Source organism: Lissotriton helveticus, chromosome 8, assembly GCF_964261635.1.
Source record: "Lissotriton helveticus chromosome 8, aLisHel1.1, whole genome shotgun sequence".
NCBI classification, from domain to species: Eukaryota; Metazoa; Chordata; class Amphibia; order Caudata; family Salamandridae; genus Lissotriton; species Lissotriton helveticus.
Genome location: NC_136069.1, coordinates 1136669726 through 1136690511, shown reverse-complemented (window position 1 = coordinate 1136690511; position 20786 = coordinate 1136669726). Strand labels below are relative to the sequence as shown.

Sequence of the window (20786 nt, the reverse complement as noted above, 5' to 3'; positions counted from 1 at the left end):
GGTCCCGTGCTCACTAAGCCACTGGAGTCAAGCTATCCTGGCTGAAGACGGCTGATAGCCAGAAACCGGTCCTAGGATGCTTGATTCCGGTCCAGGGAAGACATGGCTTGGCAGTTCGGGCTGGACTGTTCCCATGAGGCACAGGATCAAGACTGATTTGCATATGGCCATGTCTGAACTGGGGTGGCTTGGTGAGCAAAATAATGATGGATTATACCCAGATCTGTGACTGGGGGCGAATGTTTTGCCATTGTGCAACATTCCGTCCATCATCTTGTGTGTTTTGCTGTTCACCCTACGCGGGAAGGGTATGCCCAGACGTGGGTCCCGTGCTCACTAAGCCACTGGAGTCAAGCTATCCTGGCTGAAGACGGCTGATAGCCAGAAACCGGTCCTAGGGCGCTTGATTCCGGTCCAGGGAAGACATGGCTTGGCAGTTCCGGCTGGACTGTTCCCATGAGGCACAGGGTCAAGACTGATTTGCATATGGCCATGTCTGAACTGGGGTGATTTGGTGAGCAAACTAACGATGGATTACACCCAGATCTGTGACTGGGGGCGAATGTTTTGCCATTGTGCAACATTCCGTCCATCATCTTGTGTGGTTTGCCATAAGGTGATCAACCCATCCACAAAAGTCAAACTGCCGCTGTCGAACCGCGACCTGGCCTGCACTTCAGGTTCGTTCCACTGAAAGCTCCAGAGCTGCAGTCTTCAAGGATTTTTCTGAGGCCTCGCACTGTACTAAGCCACCATTGTCAAACTGAACCCCAACCTGATGAGGAGCCTCACTCAACATTGAGAGAAAAAGCTCTAGAAAAACAATGAAGTGTAAAGGTAAAAAGTTGACCTGGACCTCCCTCTTAGTGTATCCCACCAGTGGTCCATCGCATTTGGCTTTAAACTTTATCTTTGTCCTGGTCAAGTGTGTGTTGTTTAGGTGTCATTTTAAAGAAAAAAATATTTCCTATTTTTATAAACTTGTGTTAGATTTTTATTTTGTGTTGTGTCTTACTTATTTAAAGTAATGGTGTTTGTAAAATGCTTTACACATCTGTCTCCTAAGTTAAGCTTGCCTGCTCAATGCCAGCTACCACGGTTTTAGCAATCAAATAATTTACTGAGACCTTGACTGTACCCTGAATTGTGATTGTGGCCTTATTACTAGTGGTGGGTCCCACACTACACCTGCTAATAAACTATGCTTCCAACATTTGGTATTCAACAGTCAGGATATAACTGTGTTTAAACTACACCATACAGTAATTAAGTGAAGATCTTAAAAAATTCAGTAAATTGATTTAAAACAAAAAGTGATTTTTTAAATTGTACAAATTTGTTAGTTACATAAATATTTTGATTTTTCTAATTTGTTCTTGTGATCAATTGGTGCCTGCGTTTTTTAAGTGACATAAAACAAGGGATAGTATGGAGCTTGATCTGTATAAACTCACAGTAGCTGACCTTAGGGTACAGTGTAGGTCTGGGGGCTACTTGCTGCCAATAGAATTAGGAAAGCAGAAATTATTAGGCCCCTTAAGTCTTGGGCAGCGACAGCTCTAGGGAATGAAGGGGAGGGAATGATGGCCCCTCCAACGACCTCCAGGAGGAGGAGAATGACAACCTGTCCATTACTTCTAGTACTAGGTTCATACTGTCTGCTAGTGGAGGGAGGGTAGCTATAGTGAAGGGGAAGCTGGAACTAACTTAAGAAGTAGTGGGTAAGGAAAATGGTGGCAGCAAAAATGAAAAAGATGTTGAGATATCATGGGGTGGTTGATTTGCTTCCAGGCTTCCCAAGGGAAGAGTTCCATTGTATGTAGAGTGGGATGGCATTGTTGAATGGCTGACTGCATTTGAAAGGGTCCTTAGGATGAGACGATTCCACTCTAAATATTAGGATTCACTCCTGTGGGAGTTGATCCTAGTAGCTGGAAGGGATATGCACCTGACCGTAGAGGGGGATGAGGCAGATTCCTACCGATACATGATGAAATGACTAGTCAGGAAATTTGGCCTCAACCCAGAGCTGTTCAGGGTGAAGTTTATGGACACCAAGAAAGTAAACACACAGAACTGGGCAGATTTTTTAGACATCTCATTGAAGGCACTAGAGGACTGGATTAAAGGTAACCAGGTGATTACTTATGAGGGGCTGTACAACTTAATTCTTAAGTGGCACATTCTGACTCATTGTGTACAAGAGAAGTTACGCCAGTTTCTAGTGGACTCTAAGCTGTGTGGTCCCAGGGAACTTGGGTAGATAGCTGATGGGAGGATGAGACCCCTGGTTTTCGATCTGTCAATAAGCACCAGGATGGAGACTCCCAGAAAGGGGGGTTAGGCCCGCAAAAGCCAGAGGAGGGGGTGGTAAGCCCACCACAGAGACTGCCTCAGAGCCACAGAAATCAAAAAAGGAGATGAGCAGATCTCTCCCTAAGAAGAGGCAGGGGAACCCAGCGCTGAAAAGATACTTGGACAACAGGGTGTGCTTTGATTGTCAGCGGTCAAGTCACCTCAGCGATGACCAAGAAGATGGTTAGCACTGGGCTGTCCAGTGTAGCCGCAGAGGTGGACTCACCAGATGAGGAGGTGTTGAGAATATTTTTAGGAGGCAAGTCCAGAAGGTAAGCTGTTGATCTGTGAGGGTGTGAGTAGCCACTTCCACTCCTTCAGGTGAATGGGATCCTAGCCATTGGCCTGCAAGACAGATATGCCAGTCAAACTATAGTGAGTGACAAATTGGTGTCCACAAACATGCATATGCCAGGAGAGACAGGAAGAGCAAGGGTAGCCCCAGGTGAGGTCACAACAAAACTGGTAGCCTTAGTGCCCATAGAGTGGGAGGGTACCCTTAGCTAGTATAAGGTGAAGTCAGTGCAGACCCCCCCTCTTAATTTTTCTTGTAGGTAATGACCTCCCGGAAGGTTGATCTTACACAAAGTAGGGCAGTCACCCAGACCAACTCCCAATTTAAAGTTTCTGGGGAGCCAGTCTCCACAGTTAAGACTCTGGGGTCCAAAAGAAAGGGAAAAAGAAGAGGAAAGGCAGGCCACTCTTAAGGGGAGTTCTAGTGAGCCAAGGGTATTCAGTCCCTATAAAGGAGAAACCCAAGGTTTCGCCCTGGAGATAGGCTGTGCCTGCCCACCAGGAATGTCTGAGCAGTCAGGAAGCTCTCATAACAGGAGGGTGGTGCCCCTAAACTGACAGGAGGGAGAGTGGAAGAAGGATTTCTGCTTCAGGAAGTGGTAGCCTCCCACTCTGTGAAGCCCAAGAGGTTCCAGGAACCCACAGTTGCCCAAAGCAGCTCAGCCACCTATAAGTGGAGAGCTTAGGGTGTGGCTCTGAAGTCTGACAGCTATGAGTAGTCTCTTCTGGGTGTTTGGCCTCCAAGGCTGCACTGTACTTGGCATGGGAGGCAGACCACATGGCCAAATATAAGTAAGGCCCCCCGACCCTGTTGGGTTTGGTGGGGTTGGTCAAGTGTTGGGTAACAATGGCGGGTACGCTAGGTGTTGCCCTAACAAATGTAGGGAGAGAGGAGTTAGGCACCTCACACCCAAGACTAAAAAGGGAGGAACACAATTAAACATCTGTGATGAGGTTTCAGTTTAAAATGGGTCCTATTACCATAGAGATGGGGCCGCTTCCCAGAGCAAGTGACCTTAGCAGGAGGATGTAAGGCAGAGTAGACCCTGCAATTGTACAGCCTGATTTCTTTACTTTCTTCCTCTCCTGAGAGACCAGGGAACTCTCCCATGGTTGGGCTGAGTCTGCTGGGCTGTTGCGCCGGGGGTGGGGATTTTGTGAGACACCAGGTCTTTTTGCAGTGTCCACCCACTTTTTGGCCCCATTTTGACTTTTAGGTGCTGGTTTCCTGACTCTGATTGTGCACTGGGCTCTGCTGCTGACCAGACCGAAGGCTGTGCTCTAATTAAAAGTGTGTGGTAGTTAGGTATAATTACAATTGGTACTGGCAAACTACCAGTAAGTCCCTAGTGTATCGTAGGGCAAGTAGGTTTGAAGGCCCACGTGTGCACTACTGTGGTGCTTGCTTCTTTTAAAATAATATGATATGCAAATTCCACTTTAGATTTAAAGGTACTTCCAAAGTCTCAAACTAGCTTACTTGCACATGTTAGCCACCCTAAGTTCTCCCCTAGGGACCCCAGGAGTAGGGTGCCTTGTAACCATAAGCAGGGACATTATAAAATATGTTTTATATGCCATGGTGAGGGAAAAACTGCCAATTTAGTTTTTCCCCGTTGTAGTACAATTGCTCCATAGGGTAACGATGGAATATTTCTATAAAGTTTAACAATTACGGGAAATGAGATAACATATACTTCAAAGCAACACATGAATAGTGGAATGAATCCAACAACTTACCAACATAGAAATTCATGCATTTACGACCTGTAAATACTGGATACCCTACCTTGTGGTAATAGAGGCAAGACATTCCCACAGTGGAGGCTGAGTTATGCAGGGATGAGGGTGGTTCTGATTAAACGAGATAAGAAGGTGATTGTAGGAGATTATGAGCATGTTAGTAGTAAATATTTCTACTCTGTTGCTAAAATGTCCATGGTGCACTTTATAGTCTTGTGTTTTGTTTTTATTAAAGCTAAGCAGGTCATGTATATTTCGCAAAGCAGCAGACATCAGGTAGGCGTTTGGACAAAGCTGGATAAAGAATTATTGTTCTATTTCTGATTTAGAATTTACTATCTGGTTTGATGCGCTTGGGGAGCTCCAGTGTGTTGTCTTCTAGCCACACTTCCACTTCATTAAGTTGAAAAAACAGCCGTTTTAAACTGAAGGTTGTGCTGTGTGAATTTAAAAGTGTATCCTACCAGACAATCAGAGTGCATACTTTCACCTGCGCAAACCCAGAATATTTTTGTCAGGTTCTACTTTTTGATGATGGGTCTTGAAGTGCTCAAGATATAGATGTTTGTTACACATTCAGGTAAGTTAGTCGATGAAACTAGCAACAACTGTGCAATACATTTATCGATGTAATGCTTTGGAAAGTCATTATTTTACTGACAAGCCTACAACAGGCGCTGAGCTGGTATTTTAACTTCTTTGGCATGCGCTTATCTATAACAAAACCGGCAACTGGCATTGATATAATCTGTGCTTCAGATTGTATTTACGTACTAGTATGCTCTAAATTTGCATCCGCCCACAAACGCATTCCTTTCATGGTCTGTTAATTGTAGTTACTTAGTGACAATATTTCAAGAGTAATTGAACTGCTTTGGGTTGTGTTTACATACCTCCAAAATTAGATGTATTAATAAGAGTTTGTGTACTTTGAAACCGTTGGGGTGCAATCATCCACAAAGAATGTTGGGTATCGGAGAAAGATTATTAAAATGGTGCCAGACAGTGGATTTTTCACTAAAATATTTACAGAATTTAAGCCTTTATTCTGCTAGGGATCAGTGTTTAATTTGAGTTAATGGTAGAGGCGACAGTCACATATTTTTGGTGGCCAGCACTTATTTTTCCTCCTCAGTCATTTACAAGAGCAAGAGAGGGAAGCACAAAAAAGTATAGGAGAAAGAGAAAGGTGGAAAACCAGTCACAAAGGAAGAAAGCAGGAACCCACAACAGTGAAATAAAAGAACAGGCAGCGTGTGGCAGTTGACTAAAAAGGCTTGAGGAGGGTTCAAGACTGCGCAGTGTGGGCTTCTGAACAGAGTTTCAGGCACCTACACTTACTCTTTCACAAATTAAGGACTGGCAGGGATATAAAAAATATGTTGTGAAGATTGACTGTAATAGATTTAGGATGGCTCGCCATTCTGATTCGGATAGCCATGTTGCACAGAATGATTGTAGTATGTCAAAAAAGTGGCAATAATTTTCCAGGGATAGCCAGAGTGTGGCCATGAATCCAAGCAATTAATCTTGAATGGTACTAGTATCATAGTGGTAGCCAGAAAGTTGCCAACATTTCCACAGTTTGGTATGAGTAGCCCACTGTCATGCCAGAGGCAGCCAGAATGTTATTATATAAATCAAGAATGTATCACTGTTCTGTAAAAACCCTAGCCAGAATATTGCCAAGAAAGCTCACAATGTGCTATGAATGAGTCACTTTAATTCCAAGGATCGGTAGAATGTAACCAAAAATGGCCACATTATGTAAGGTATAGCTACCATTTTCTCAAGAAATTCGACAATATGCCAAGAATGTGTGTGTTTGCTGTCATTGATGGGGTGCTGGTGAGTGTCCTGTAAGCATTAGCCACCACTGGATCGTATCATATTTTATGAAACATTTTAACTAGTGAGGGGGTGGTTATAAGTGTGAATGACAGGGAGTAGTTTGCGAGTTAGGGATGTATGATAGTACTTTAATTTGCGGACTTTACAACGCAAGTCGTTACAACGACTTGCGTTAGAGGGCGCGGATTGAGGATTATTATAATTTTCTATTGCAACTCCAGCCCACGTTACAGTAGGGAAGGTGTTGGAATAGAAAATCACAATATTCCTTAACCAAGAGCGCCATTCAGCGCAAGTCGTAGTAATAACTTGCGTTGTAATGGCAGCGTGGTAAAGGTCGTGCGGTGTAAACACCGCGTTGTAAACGACGTTTACCGCGAGTTCGAGTGAGTGGAGTATGAATGAGAGGGAAAGTGTGTGTGTGTGAGTGAGAAGATTATGAGTTAGAGTACAAAGAGTGTGATTGAATGGAGAACGAGTCTGTATCCACGCGCATGACAGATGTAGGAGAGTGACTGAGAGGAGTATGGGTGTGAGTGAGAGGAGTACGAGTGAAAGTGTGAGTGAGAGTGACTCAGAAAGTTTGTGTGCATTCAAGTGGGAATCTGCTAAAGTCATTTCTGATAGCCTAACCATGTGTGAGGTGCCAGCTGCCGCTGTCTCCCTGCTGGAGGCACATATATGCAAACGATAGTTCATTTGAGCCCTTGTGACCCCCCCTCTGCTTACTTTCTGATGTGTGTGCACAGGCCCATCAGTGCATAGCCGACAGAAATGAACACATATGTCTGTTGTCCTAGTACTCCCTGTGCAAAACCCACCATTGAATTGTATCTAATTTCCCGCATATTTTGAGTAACTACGGTGTATATTTTCAAGACATGCAATAAAATTATTGCCGCTTTAGCGGCAGAAAACTGCTGCTAAAACGCGATAATGAGCTTTATAATATGCTCTATGGAATTCCAATTGAAGCCCAGGTTAGATGTCCTTCACATTTAACATGGGCTTCAATTGGAATTCCATAGAGCATATTATCAAGCCCATTATTGCCGTTTGAGCGGCAGTTTTCTGCTGCTAAAGCTGTCTTGATAATATGCCCCTACATGCTTATACGTTTATTGATTTGTGTTACTACCTTCCAAACTCCCTTGTTTAACGACTTGTATGTGCCATAGCGCATTTTCCAGTGCCGTTTTCTTAACAATTATGACCAGGGTCTGAACTTTGTGCTACTGAAATGTATTGATTTATATTTCCCCATGTTTCTTTTGACGAAAATGTGTTCATTTACTTAGATTTTCTACCCCATGTCTAATACTAAAGATGTCACCAAAAAGGAGTGTTAATTTACATCATCATTTAATCAGCTGAGTGAAATCATACACATAGAGCCTCATTTACAAGGCCTTTGCGCCGCATGTGCGTGACGATTTTTGATGCACCGGCGGAGCAGTGTGCCTGCCCATATGTACAAGGCCAGGTAAGGTCACCCTGCATGACTTTTCATGGCCTTGTAAATATGGGACCCTTTCATGCATTACTCTGCGTGAAAGGGGCATTCCACAGGTGTTACTGTGGGTGTTCCCAGGCAACATTCATGGAACCCAACACATTCCCTGATTCACAAACTTTTGTAAAGCAGGGAATGCGTCAGAATCCTACGCATCCCCAGGGGAGGCATGGAGTGGCACAACGAGGAGAAATACTTGTATTTCGCCTATTTTTTGCTTTTTCCAAGTGTGCTGCATTCTGCAGCACACAGGGAAAGAAGGAAATGCCATCCATGATTGTTGTTGTGCAGGAAGGTGTCCCTTCCTCCACAAAAACAATCATTCTTGCAACGCTGGCACCCTTGCCCCATGGGAACAGTCCAGTCCGAACTACAAAAGCCATGTCCTTCCCAGAACGGAAACAAGCATCCGAGTGCATCCCCAGTACACTTAGAGCGGTAATTGCAAACACAACAATGATGGGCAGAATGTGGATCAATGTCACACATTCACCCCAGTCCAAAGATCTGGGCCCAAATCCATCGTTTTTCCACTCCACACCACCCTGGGTTAGACAATGGAGATATGCAAATCAGCACTGACCCTGTGCCCCATGGGAACAGTCCAGTCCGAACTACAAAAGCCATGTCCTTCCCAGAACGGAAACAAGCATCCGAGACACAACAATGATGGACAGAATGTGGATCAATGTCACACATTCACCCCAGTCCAAAGATCTACCCCCAAATCCATATAGCCAGTGTCTAACCCAGGGTGGTGTGGAGTGCAAAAAAACGATGGATTTAGGCCCAGATCCTTGTACTGGGGTGAATGTATGACATTGTTCTACATTCTGTCCATCAACTGTGTTTTTTGCAATTTTCACCCCGAGTGGGCTGGGTATGCTCAGACGTGAGTCCCAGGCTCTCCACACCACTGGAGTCAAGCTATCCAGGCTGATGAAGGCTGATAGCCAGAAACCGGTCCTTGGATGCTTGATTCCGGTCTGGGAAAGACATGGCTTGGTAGTTCGGACTGGACTGTTCCCATGAGGCACAGGGTCAGAGCTGATTTGCATATAGCCAGTGTCTAACCCAGGGTGGTGTGGAGTGCAAAAAAACGATGGATTTAGGCCCAGATCCTTGTACTGGGGTGAATGTATGACATTGTTCTACATTCTGTCCATCAACTGTGTTTTTTGCAATTTTCACCCCGAGTGGGCTGGGTATGCTCAGACGTGAGTCCCAGGCTCTCCACACCACTGGAGTCAAGCTATCCAGGCTGATGAAGGCTGATAGCCAGAAACCGGTCCTTGGATGCTTGATTCCGGTCTGGGAAAGACATGGCTTGGTAGTTCGGACTGGACTATTCCCATGAGGCACAGGGTCAGAGCTGATTTGCATATAGCCAGTGTCTAACCCAGGGTGATGTGGAGTGCAAAAAAACGATGGATTTAGGCCCAGATCCTTGTACTGGGGTGAATGTATGACATTGTTCTACATTCTGTCCATCAACTGTGTTTTTTGCAATTTTCACCCCGAGTGGGCTGGGTATGCTCAGACGTGAGTCCCAGGCTCTCCACACCACTGGAGTCAAGCTATCCAGGCTGATGAAGGCTGATAGCCAGAAACCGGTCCTTGGATGCTTGATTCCGGTCTGGGAAAGACATGGCTTGGTAGTTCGGACTGGACTGTTCCCATGAGGCACAGGGTCAGAGCTGATTTGCATATAGCCAGTGTCTAACCCAGGGTGGTGTGGAGTGCAAAAAAACGATGGATTTAGGCCCAGATCCTTGTACTGGGGTGAATGTATGACATTGTTCTACATTCTGTCCATCAACTGTGTTTTTTGCAATTTTCACCCTGAGTGGGCTGGGTATGCTCAGACGTGAGTCCCAGGCTCTCCACACCACTGGAGTCAAGCTATCCAGGCTGATGAAGGCTGATAGCCAGAAACCGGTCCTTGGATGCTTGATTCCGGTCTGGGAAAGACATGGCTTGGTAGTTCGGACTGGACTGTTCCCATGAGGCACAGGGTCAGAGCTGATTTGCATATAGCCAGTGTCTAACCCAGGGTGGTGTGGAGTGCAAAAAAACGATGGATTTAGGCCCAGATCCTTGTATTGGGGTGAATGTATGACATTGTTCTACATTCTGTCCATCAACTGTGTTTTTTGCAATTTTCACCCCGAGTGGGCTGGGTATGCTCAGACGTGAGTCCCAGGCTCTCCACACCACTGGAGTCAAGCTATCCAGGCTGATGAAGGCTGATAGCCAGAAACCGGTCCTTGGATGCTTGATTCCGGTCTGGGAAAGACATGGCTTGGTAGTTCGGACTGGACTGTTCCCATGAGGCACAGGGTCAGAGCTGATTTGCATATAGCCAGTGTCTAACCCAGGGTGGTGTGGAGTGCAAAAAAACGATGGATTTAGGCCCAGATCCTTGTACTGGGGTGAATGTATGACATTGTTCTACATTCTGTCCATCAACTGTGTTTTTTGCAATTTTCACCCCGAGTGGGCTGGGTATGCTCAGACGTGAGTCCCAGGCTCTCCACACCACTGGAGTCAAGCTATCCAGGCTGATGAAGGCTGATAGCCAGAAACCGGTCCTTGGATGCTTGATTCCGGTCTGGGAAAGACATGGCTTGGTAGTTCGGACTGGACTGTTCCCATGAGGCACAGGGTCAGAGCTGATTTGCATATAGCCAGTGTCTAACCCAGGGTGGTGTGGAGTGCAAAAAAACGATGGATTTAGGCCCAGATCCTTGTACTGGGGTGAATGTATGACATTGTTCTACATTCTGTCCATCAACTGTGTTTTTTGCAATTTTCACCCCGAGTGGGCTGGGTATGCTCAGACGTGAGTCCCAGGCTCTCCACACCACTGGAGTCAAGCTATCCAGGCTGATGAAGGCTGATAGCCAGAAACCGGTCCTTGGATGCTTGATTCCGGTCTGGGAAAGACATGGCTTGGTAGTTCGGACTGGACTGTTCCCATGAGGCACAGGGTCAGAGCTGATTTGCATATAGCCAGTGTCTAACCCAGGGTGGTGTGGAGTGCAAAAAAAACGATGGATTTAGGCCCAGATCCTTGTACTGGGGTGAATGTATGACATTGTTCTACATTCTGTCCATCAACTGTGTTTTTTGCAATTTTCACCCCGAGTGGGCTGGGTATGCTCAGACGTGAGTCCCAGGCTCTCCACACCACTGGAGTCAAGCTATCCAGGCTGATGAAGGCTGATAGCCAGAAACCGGTCCTTGGATGCTTGATTCCGGTCTGGGAAAGACATGGCTTGGTAGTTCGGACTGGACTGTTCCCATGAGGCACAGGGTCAGAGCTGATTTGCATATAGCCAGTGTCTAACCCAGGGTGGTGTGGAGTGCAAAAAAACGATGGATTTAGGCCCAGATCCTTGTACTGGGGTGTATGTATGACATTGTTCTACATTCTGTCCATCAACTGTGTTTTTTGCAATTTTCACCCCGAGTGGGCTGGGTATGCTCAGACGTGAGTCCCAGGCTCTCCACACCACTGGAGTCAAGCTATCCAGGCTGATGAAGGCTGATAGCCAGAAACCGGTCCTTGGATGCTTGATTCCGGTCTGGGAAAGACATGGCTTGGTAGTTCGGACTGGACTGTTCCCATGAGGCACAGGGTCAGAGCTGATTTGCATATAGCCAGTGTCTAACCCAGGGTGGTGTGGAGTGCAAAAAAACGATGGATTTAGGCCCAGATCCTTGTACTGGGGTGTATGTATGACATTGTTCTACATTCTGTCCATCAACTGTGTTTTTTGCAATTTTCACCCCGAGTGGGCTGGGTATGCTCAGACGTGAGTCCCAGGCTCTCCACACCACTGGAGTCAAGCTATCCAGGCTGATGAAGGCTGATAGCCAGACACCGGTCCTTGGATGCTTGATTCCGGTCTGGGAAAGACATGGCTTGGTAGTTCGGACTGGACTGTTCCCATGAGGCACAGGGTCAGAGCTGATTTGCATATAGCCAGTGTCTAACCCAGGGTGGTGTGGAGTGCAAAAAAACGATGGATTTAGGCCCAGATCCTTGTACTGGGGTGAATGTATGACATTGTTCTACATTCTGTCCATCAACTGTGTTTTTTGCAATTTTCACCCCGAGTGGGCTGGGTATGCTCAGACGTGAGTCCCAGGCTCTCCACACCACTGGAGTCAAGCTATCCAGGCTGATGAAGGCTGATAGCCAGAAACCGGTCCTTGGATGCTTGATTCCGGTCTGGGAAAGACATGGCTTGGTAGTTCGGACTGGACTGTTCCCATGAGGCACAGGGTCAGAGCTGATTTGCATATAGCCAGTGTCTAACCCAGGGTGGTGTGGAGTGCAAAAAAAACGATGGATTTAGGCCCAGATCCTTGTACTGGGGTGAATGTATGACATTGTTCTACATTCTGTCCATCAACTGTGTTTTTTGCAATTTTCACCCCGAGTGGGCTGGGTATGCTCAGACGTGAGTCCCAGGCTCTCCACACCACTGGAGTCAAGCTATCCAGGCTGATGAAGGCTGATAGCCAGAAACCGGTCCTTGGATGCTTGATTCCGGTCTGGGAAAGACATGGCTTGGTAGTTCGGACTGGACTGTTCCCATGAGGCACAGGGTCAGAGCTGATTTGCATATAGCCAGTGTCTAACCCAGGGTGGTGTGGAGTGCAAAAAAACGATGGATTTAGGCCCAGATCCTTGTACTGGGGTGTATGTATGACATTGTTCTACATTCTGTCCATCAACTGTGTTTTTTGCAATTTTCACCCCGAGTGGGCTGGGTATGCTCAGACGTGAGTCCCAGGCTCTCCACACCACTGGAGTCAAGCTATCCAGGCTGATGAAGGCTGATAGCCAGAAACCGGTCCTTGGATGCTTGATTCCGGTCTGGGAAAGACATGGCTTGGTAGTTCGGACTGGACTGTTCCCATGAGGCACAGGGTCAGAGCTGATTTGCATATAGCCAGTGTCTAACCCAGGGTGGTGTGGAGTGCAAAAAAACGATGGATTTAGGCCCAGATCCTTGTACTGGGGTGTATGTATGACATTGTTCTACATTCTGTCCATCAACTGTGTTTTTTGCAATTTTCACCCCGAGTGGGCTGGGTATGCTCAGACGTGAGTCCCAGGCTCTCCACACCACTGGAGTCAAGCTATCCAGGCTGATGAAGGCTGATAGCCAGACACCGGTCCTTGGATGCTTGATTCCGGTCTGGGAAAGACATGGCTTGGTAGTTCGGACTGGACTGTTCCCATGAGGCACAGGGTCAGAGCTGATTTGCATATAGCCAGTGTCTAACCCAGGGTGGTGTGGAGTGCAAAAAAACGATGGATTTAGGCCCAGATCCTTGTACTGGGGTGAATGTATGACATTGTTCTACATTCTGTCCATCAACTGTGTTTTTTGCAATTTTCACCCCGAGTGGGCTGGGTATGCTCAGACGTGAGTCCCAGGCTCTCCACACCACTGGAGTCAAGCTATCCAGGCTGATGAAGGCTGATAGCCAGAAACCGGTCCTTGGATGCTTGATTCCGGTCCGTGAAAGACATGGCTTGGTAGTTCGGACTGGACTGTTCCCATGAGGCACAGGGTCAGAGCTGATTTGCATATAGCCAGTGTCTAACCCAGGGTGGTGTGGAGTGCAAAAAAACGATGGATTTAGGCCCAGATCCTTGTACTGGGGTGAATGTATGACATTGTTCTACATTCTGTCCATCAACTGTGTTTTTTGCAATTTTCACCCCGAGTGGGCTGGGTATGCTCAGACGTGAGTCCCAGGCTCTCCACACCACTGGAGTCAAGCTATCCAGGCTGATGAAGGCTGATAGCCAGAAACCGGTCCTTGGATGCTTGATTCCGGTCTGGGAAAGACATGGCTTGGTAGTTCGGACTGGACTGTTCCCATGAGGCACAGGGTCAGAGCTGATTTGCATATAGCCAGTGTCTAACCCAGGGTGGTGTGGAGTGCAAAAAAAAGATGGATGTAGGCCCAGATCCTTGTACTGGGGTGAATGTATGACATTGTTCTACATTCTGTCCATCAACTGTGTTTTTTGCAACATTGCAAGGTTAAACTTAGTAATTTAGAGTTGTTTCAAATACTCCTCTTTACTTCACTGCTGAAACCGTATTCATGATTCCTAAATGTGTGCTATATTGTTTGTGTAATTATTTTTGTTTGCAATCTTTCCTCCCAAATTGTCCCCTTCCCTACCCACCACCCATCCCTGCGCACCCCTTCGCAGGGAGTATCCCCTTTAACAACTCTGAAACATCTCATGTAAACACCTCAATAAAACAAAAAATAACAAGGTAAGATACATTACAGTTTTTGAAACAAACCATATGTGTAATACACTTGGGGTCTGGCAAAGCCACGTCAGAAACCCAAAATTGAAATAAATAACAAGACGACTCTTGCGTCTCAATATAATGATGCTCGTAAAACCTCATCCTAGCGCTCAACATAAACAGCACACAATCACTTAGTGGAGAAGAGTTCCACACTGGCCACAGAGCCGCTGTGTGTTGACTTATCATTATTCCTGTGTCCGTCGTTCCTCCTGTAGTCTCTGCAGAATTCGTACACAGCCAATCAGGTATAAAAAATGCGAGATCTTCTGGGCCGGACTGGCTACCGGTGTTTTTGCTGGGGTGGCAGGGTGGGCTCCAGGTTCACTACAGAGGGGCTGATTTTGTTGCTGGGGAGCTGCCAGCGCTTCTAAATAAACAATGCAAAACAAATAGCTTTAAAGCATACTTTTTAGAATTTTTTTTTTTGATTTGTTTAGTAAGGAAAGCCCGGTAGCCATTCCAGCCCTGTAAATCATGCCATATCTGGGGCCCAGATTACGCAAAGTTGCCTTAAAACTGGTGTACTTATGCCTCGCCTCTTGCACCATACCAGTGAAGTCAGGTAAAATTGTCAATGTAGAGCCCTGCCAAGATATGGAACCTTGTTCTCTAGCCAATCTCAGTGCAGTGTCTCTGCCTCGATAATTTAGAAGGCGGGCTATGATGGGCCTTGGTGGGCAACCCAGATTGGGCCGTGGGCCAAGTGAACAATGTGCACGTTCTACAAGAATATTTGAAGTGTAGGCCTCTTTACCAAAAATGTCAGAGAAACAGAGTTTCTAAAAATAGATCCATGCGTCCTGTATTTGTTGACTCTGAGACCCCTAGAATGCGCACGTTATTTCACCTGCTACGGGCTTCCAAATCTTCATTAGTTATGGCCACGTCTTTCAGGATCTTCTCAATCCAGTCAAGCCGCTTAGTAGACTGGGCCGCTCCATCTTCCAGATCCGGAATCCTGCCCTCCACGTTATCTAGGCGTTTGTCGTGGACTTCGAGCTTGGCTCCCATGCTGTCTAATGTCTTTTACAAGGTATCGAAACGGCCATCTAGCGCCCTAAATTCAGCCCTCATTTCTTGCAATAGAGTGCCAAATCCAGCTGGTGCGTTGCTGGAGTCAGACACCTCCGATCCACCTTTCGCCATGTTGTTTACAGGATTTACTGGCTGCTCAAACTGTAGCAATCTTTGTTTCGGGTCTTTACGTCCATCACTTTTCCTGCCAGACTTGTGGGAAGTCAAAGCTTATCCAGTCCGAGAACCTACTAGAGGGAGCCAACAAAAACAGACCCCCACGTGGCCACATGACATAAACGGCTGCACTGCCATCCAGGTTCAGCCATGCCCTATTCAAAATGCCAGTGCCAAACTTATGAGCTGCTACACTGCGGCTGTCTCCCTTTGTACATCTCTGGCAAAGCAAAAATGGTTCCCAATAGCAGGGGGTGATTAAACAGCACTCAGTTCAGAACACCTCCATTTTATGAGCATGGTATCCCCGTTTATCCTGAGTTGCTGTGCTTCCATTGTTGCCGTGTCAGTGCTTCTAGTCTTGTACTCGGCTGTGCAAGAGCAGATCATTGGCGGCCCCCCAACACCCGCCTGTCCAGCCAACTGGTTAGCCTCCAGGCTCTCCCGATGCCCCTGTCGCCGCGGGCCGGTAAGTTGACAATTAAATCAATAAAACAAATTTTGTTGTAGGCGCTGCATCACATTTGGCAATGGAGCGCACGCAAGGGAATTTGTTTTATTGATTTAATTGTCAACTTACCTGCATTCATCCATATTCCGGTGTTTACTACCCCCATCTTGCCCCTTCCCCACCCCACTTAATTGCCCGGTAACACTCCCACCAGAAGCCGCTACTGGTTGACATGAGTCTGGGGGAGATGTACCGTTCCCATGGCTAGTGTGGGATTTTTCTCTACTGCTGCAGTCAGCAACATCGAATCATAAGAGGAACAATGGACATTCTGACGACGAGGTGACAAAATGGGTGCCACCTACTGACTTGTGAAATATAACCTATCTACAGCCACAACATTTTGCAGATTTGCCCGAGAGCCCTTGGGAGAGCTCTCTTGGAATACTGCTTAACTTTCCTTTCCTGACCCTTTGTGGACTTCTTTGCTGAACCGTTTCTGTTGAACCTAAGCGGAATCTCCCTTGGACTCTTACCTGAACCCTTTTCATGATTCCCTTCTATCCCTTGAGCGGACTTTTTGAGATATATTCCTCAATGATCCTTTGGACTTTGCCCCAAGTGTAACTTAGACTAGCACTTATTCCTGGCCTATTGAAGATTTGACCGAGCTACTGATATGCTCATCCTTACTTTACTTAGTCCACTTTGCCTTGACCCCTGTTCTGACATAGATCTCTTTTGTTTCCGATACTCTCTGAACAATCTGAACCATCTTATCCTAAAGGAGTGTGCTTTTGTGATTTAGATTGCGTAATGCATAGAAAAAATACCTTGAGATTGTTTTCTGAACATCAAATATTGATGTTCTTAACTTGTTTTGCACTCACTGAGTTAGTTGTATGTGTAATTCTGGTTTGCGTATATTTATTTCAGAGACTTGGCCTTTCTGTTGTAATCGTATACCTCTACAGTATGGCCTTAAGGGTGATTTATTTGATCTTGGTTACTAATTTGTAATAAACGTCCATGAACTTGGCTACCAATTCCTGGTAACCCTTCCTGCACAAAAACAATCCTGCCTGTAATACAGGCACCCATGCACCAAGTTGCAACAGTCCCTGCATTGGCACTAGGCGGCACTGTAAGCACCAGTGATAGGAGAGGACAGGAATGCACCATATCATGTTTTCTTGCTGCGTTGCGTGACACTGATAAATCTGGGACCACATTTCTCAATATTTCATGCAACACTGCATGACGACTTTCTGCGCTGCACAGCGTGAAAGAGATAGGGCAGGAGTGCACCATATTTACCAATATATGGCACATTCCACTCTCTGCCTTATCTTGCATGCAATCCTCTGCCTGGTGCCAGTGCGGCAGTCTTGCACCATGGTACAAGGCTACCTGTGTTGCAGTCAGGATTATTTCGTGCAGAATGGGACCCCTTCCTGCACAAAAACATTCCTTGAAGTCTTTTCTCTCAATCTAAGTGTCCTGCAGAATGCAGCACATTTAGAAAGACAAAACTACCAGGAGAAATACAGATATTTCTCCTTGTTTAGCCTCTCCTGGAAGGGTGTAGCTTTATGACAACTTCCCAGGTTTACCAGTCTTGGTAAATCTGGGAATACACCGAAATCCATGGGTGTCTGTGTGGGAACACACATGCTCCACCAATAGAATGCTTTCCCAGGGCAGAGTAATGCAAGGCAGAGGCTTGTGCTCCCTTGTATTACTCTAGGTTTACCAAGCAATGCAGGACCGCTTCGGCCTTGCGTTGTTTGGTAAATCTGACTAAAGTATTACGCTGCCCTTGCACCATTGTGTGAAAGAGATAGGGCAAGAATGCACCATATTTACCAATATATGAAACATTCCCCTCTCTGCCTTCTCTTGCATGCAATCTTCTGCCTAGTGCCAATGCAGAAAGACTTGCACCATGGTACAAGGCTACCTATGTTGCCATCAGGATTATTTTTGTGCAGATTGGGACCCCCTCCTGCACAAAGAGAATCCTTAAAGGCTTTTATCTCAATCTAAATGTCCTGCAGAATGCAGGACCTTTAGAAAGACAAAACTACTAGGAGAAATACAGATATTTCTCCTTTTTTAGCCTCTCCTGGGATGCTGTAGAATTATGACACATTCCCAGGTTTACCAATCTTGGTAAATCTGGGAATACACCAAACCCCATGGGGGGGCTGCGTATTATGCTACCCTTGCTCCACTGCGTGGCAATGCAATCCTTTGATAAACCTGTCCCATAATGTTTAGAACTCTCTGATAAGCTCCATTTAAAATGCATCAAGCAAAAAAAAATCACATCAATATTTTTTAAATTACACATTTTATATAAAGCTTCCTGTTTCCCATTTCCAGCCTGATTACATTCTAATATCATGATGCCTAACCCCTCTCTTTTTCATTTTACAGAATTACAGCCTGTGCTATGACCATGAAAAAGTATGTCCAAGAGAATGTCAGCCAGAAATCAAACACCACCATAAAATATTTTATGAAGATGCTGAGCAGTGTCAGTGAGACTCTGATATTCATTTTCATGGGCGTGTCCACTGTAGGAAGAAACCATGAGTGGAACTGGGCTTTTGTCTGCTTCTCCTTGCTTTTCTGCTTGATTTGGCGTGCAATAAGTAAGACATCCTTTTTCCAAACACAGAAAATGTGTATTTGCTAGAGTAAATAAACTGAACACTATGCAGACTGAGGCTATGATAGTACTGTTTCCTAAATCAGATATGGAGCTTATTGACACACCCCAACATTTTAGATCAGAAAGTGGAAGTTTTTGACAATTATAAAAACAAATCGAGAGAATGCATTTTCCCTATTGACTTCTATTGAAGCAGTGTCAATTTCAGTTGGGAGACAGGCAAAATAAAGCCATTTTTGGCTTCAAAAATCGAGAGTCTCCTGTCTGAATCGGGTCTGTTGTTATGTATACTTATCCGCTAAAGGCCATTTAGACTCTTGTGGAATGATTAATACAGATATAAAGTTTCTAAGCAAGTTTACTGTGAACACTGATGGGGTGGTCAAATTGCTTATTCATAGAGATCACTCAGGTTTTGTACAACTCAGGAGTTCTATTGTGAGCCTTCCCTTATTGCTTTCTTAGAATAAGATGGGGCGGACTATCCGTGGGTTACTCGATATTGAGAAAACCTTCAAGAGAGTAGGATGGTACATTTCGTTTAGAATTGTGGAGGGCTTTGAAGTTGACCCCGCTTTGAGAAGCTGATCAAGCTATTGTATTTACATATGGGAACAAGAATGGGGGCAGGGAGAATAATCAATGACCATTGAGAGGTGGGGCACGAGACGATACACAGTTGCCTCGTGTTGCCGCTTTTGTTTGCTTACATTAGGAAGCCTTTAGCTGGGGTTATCAGAGTTGACTTGTTAGAATGGAACATTAAAGTTGGAGACACAACCCATACTATATCCTGTACTCATGATACACTGGGTTATTTAAGAGATCTAGAGAGAGCAGCTCCAGATACACTTAGATTTTTAGATGAGAATGGAAACTTTACAGGGTTTAAAACTGACAAGTCCTAATTGTTCCCATTGGGGAATGTGTTGGGGGGAGTGTGCTGATCAGTGTCTTTTTGAAAGGTGTTGACCCGTCACCTGTGAAGAGGGTTGCATTCTTAAAGATGGTGGTTCCCCCAGATGCTTGCATGTGTATCAGTGAGTGATGTGCATTCTTCAAAGATCAGTACTCTGAGAAGTTGACCCAATCCTGAACTTACTGATCTAGAGTGTTCCCAACCCTGAATACTCTTAAATGTTCTTATGAACAGAGGAGTCTGGCACGTTTCAGGCTTTTAATATTATTATCCAGCATTGCAAATGCAATGCCTAGTTAAATGTTTGGAAGAATCTCCTAATGTAAAACTGATGTTGTGAGCTGGTTGTCAGGGTAGAAGAACCCTAAAAACTACATTCTTGTCCCCAGTGGATCAGATTTCTGATAACCATACTTGGGCTTGCTGATGTCCCAGACTTGGCCTCCATTGTAAAGTCAATGGTAAAATGTGTGCTGCTTGCTGCAGAGTCGGAACTGTGGGGCCAATCATTTTTATAAAATTTGTGCCAAAAGACGAGTGATGTACATGGAAAGAGAGAGTGGTTGTCAGTTCATAGGTGACCTCTATAATGGAGACACCTTCAAAGCCAGGGAATATCTTGGTGTTCAACCTGCCAATTCCCAGTATATGCTAGGCTGACACAGGCTGTCTGTGAGACATGGGGGGTTTCCCCAAGACATCCTAATGAACCTGCATGTATTGGTGAAGAGGGGTAAAACAGTATTTGCATTGCACTTTGTGCTGAATAGAGTCGACCTAGAGTATCCTCATTGTAAGGAATGCCTCTTTTTGCATGATCATCCTCAAAGGTTTAGACTGATGCAGCTGATATTTTGACTCTGAAGGTGAACGAGTCCTGAAAAACAGGTGTCAGGTCCAGTGATCTGACCCTTAAAACATGTATGTCTGATGGGTTTGTCCGCAATTGGCATAAGGAAACTGACTTATGAGTCACCTGTATATGGTACCAGCTATGCCCAGTGCCTACATGTTAAAGTGTCCCTCATGGACTGCAGCACTTATTGAGCCACCACTAGTATGACAAAGCAAAACGTGACTCCTAGCCTGCCATTGCTGACTAGCAGAGCATCTTTTGAACTGCTAACTTGACTTTGCCATTTAATATTAATGACAAAATCCAGATCTTCCTTTTTAATATATATCACCCCTAAGGCAGGGCTATCGAGTCCTAAGACAGGGTGCTGTACATTAAAAAGTGGATTATGTGTTTTTACATGTTACAACAGCAAGAACCCAAAATAGTTGTTTTTTTTTCTGTAGAAAGGCTAGTAGCCCCATCGGCGAGTAGAGGGTTAAACGTTGGCTAACTTCTGAATGGGACTACTAAAGGTGTTACTTCAAGGTATCAAAAGAAGCATTGCATTAAACACTATCTTATATTCATGTCAAATTTA

General features: G+C 45.5%; 1 protein-coding gene across 1 annotated transcript in view; it reads left to right on the top strand.

Annotated features, from left to right (window-relative positions):
- The window catches only part of LOC144773862 (sodium/hydrogen exchanger 4-like), a 513028-nt gene that overhangs the window by 188694 nt on the left and 303548 nt on the right, over window positions 1–20786 (top strand). The window contains exon 4 of the mRNA XM_078658947.1: window positions 18194–18411. Coding sequence (XP_078515073.1) covers window positions 18194–18411 — 218 coding nt within the window. The remainder of the gene's footprint in view (window positions 1–18193; window positions 18412–20786) is intronic.